Here is a 639-nt window from a genome sequence, read left to right on the forward strand (position 1 = left end):
GGCCGGGGCGTTATTTAAGCCCCTCACCATTTCAGCCGCCGCCCCTTCCTCTTTACTTAGGCACCCCTCAGCCACTAACCCCTAGGCACAGCTGCCTCACTCAAGGGACTTCCTCCCAGGATGGGGAGGGGGGTTGGTTTGCGGGCCACCCCTCCCCACCCCGTTGCCTAGCAACCCCTCAGCCGGGGGTCGGTCGCTTCACGGCGGGCTACTTCGCCGGACTCCTCCCTACCTGGCCGCCGACGGCTTTGTCCATGGCTCCAGCAGCCAGAGCAGAGCGGGCCCGGGCGCCTCTCTCAGCGGCGACGGCGGGACGCTTCTTCCCCCATGGCTCTCTCTCTCTTTCTCCCTTCCCCTCCCCTCACGGACCGGCTTCCCGCTCACCACCCGGCGCGGCGAGCAGCTAGGCGACTCCGCGGCGGCTGACGCGGCTCCCGAACAAGACCCGGCTACGCCACTAGCGACGGCTTGAGATGGAGGCGACGGAGGGGAGGGGCGGGGGAGGAGGAGGGAGCATCTGGGACGGAAGCCGACGGGAGACACGCCGCGCTTAAAAGCGTTGGTTTCAAAACGGCGTCCTCCGCCGCGCTCGGAACTCCCCCCTCCCATCTTCTCCGCCGTTGCTCAGCAACGCCGGGC

At 68.2% G+C, this 639-nt stretch overlaps 1 protein-coding gene across 3 annotated transcripts in view; it reads right to left on the reverse strand.

Annotated features, from left to right (window-relative positions):
* Positions 1-624, reverse strand: part of SECISBP2L (SECIS binding protein 2 like) — a 34,833-nt gene extending 34,209 nt beyond the window's left edge. For 2 of the 3 annotated variants that reach the window (XM_083411853.1, XM_083411855.1), the window contains exon 1: positions 385-624. In XM_083411853.1, the coding sequence (XP_083267979.1) occupies positions 385-609 (225 nt within the window). In that variant the 5' untranslated portion in view covers positions 610-624. Of the gene's footprint in view, positions 1-232 lie in introns of all 3 variants that reach the window. The other variant, XM_083411854.1, reaches the window with a different exon arrangement.
* Positions 625-639: the final 15 nt, after the last annotated feature.

This window comes from Podarcis tiliguerta (genome assembly GCF_965153285.1).
Source record: "Podarcis tiliguerta genome assembly, chromosome: 14".
NCBI lineage: Eukaryota > Metazoa > Chordata > Lepidosauria > Squamata > Lacertidae > Podarcis > Podarcis tiliguerta.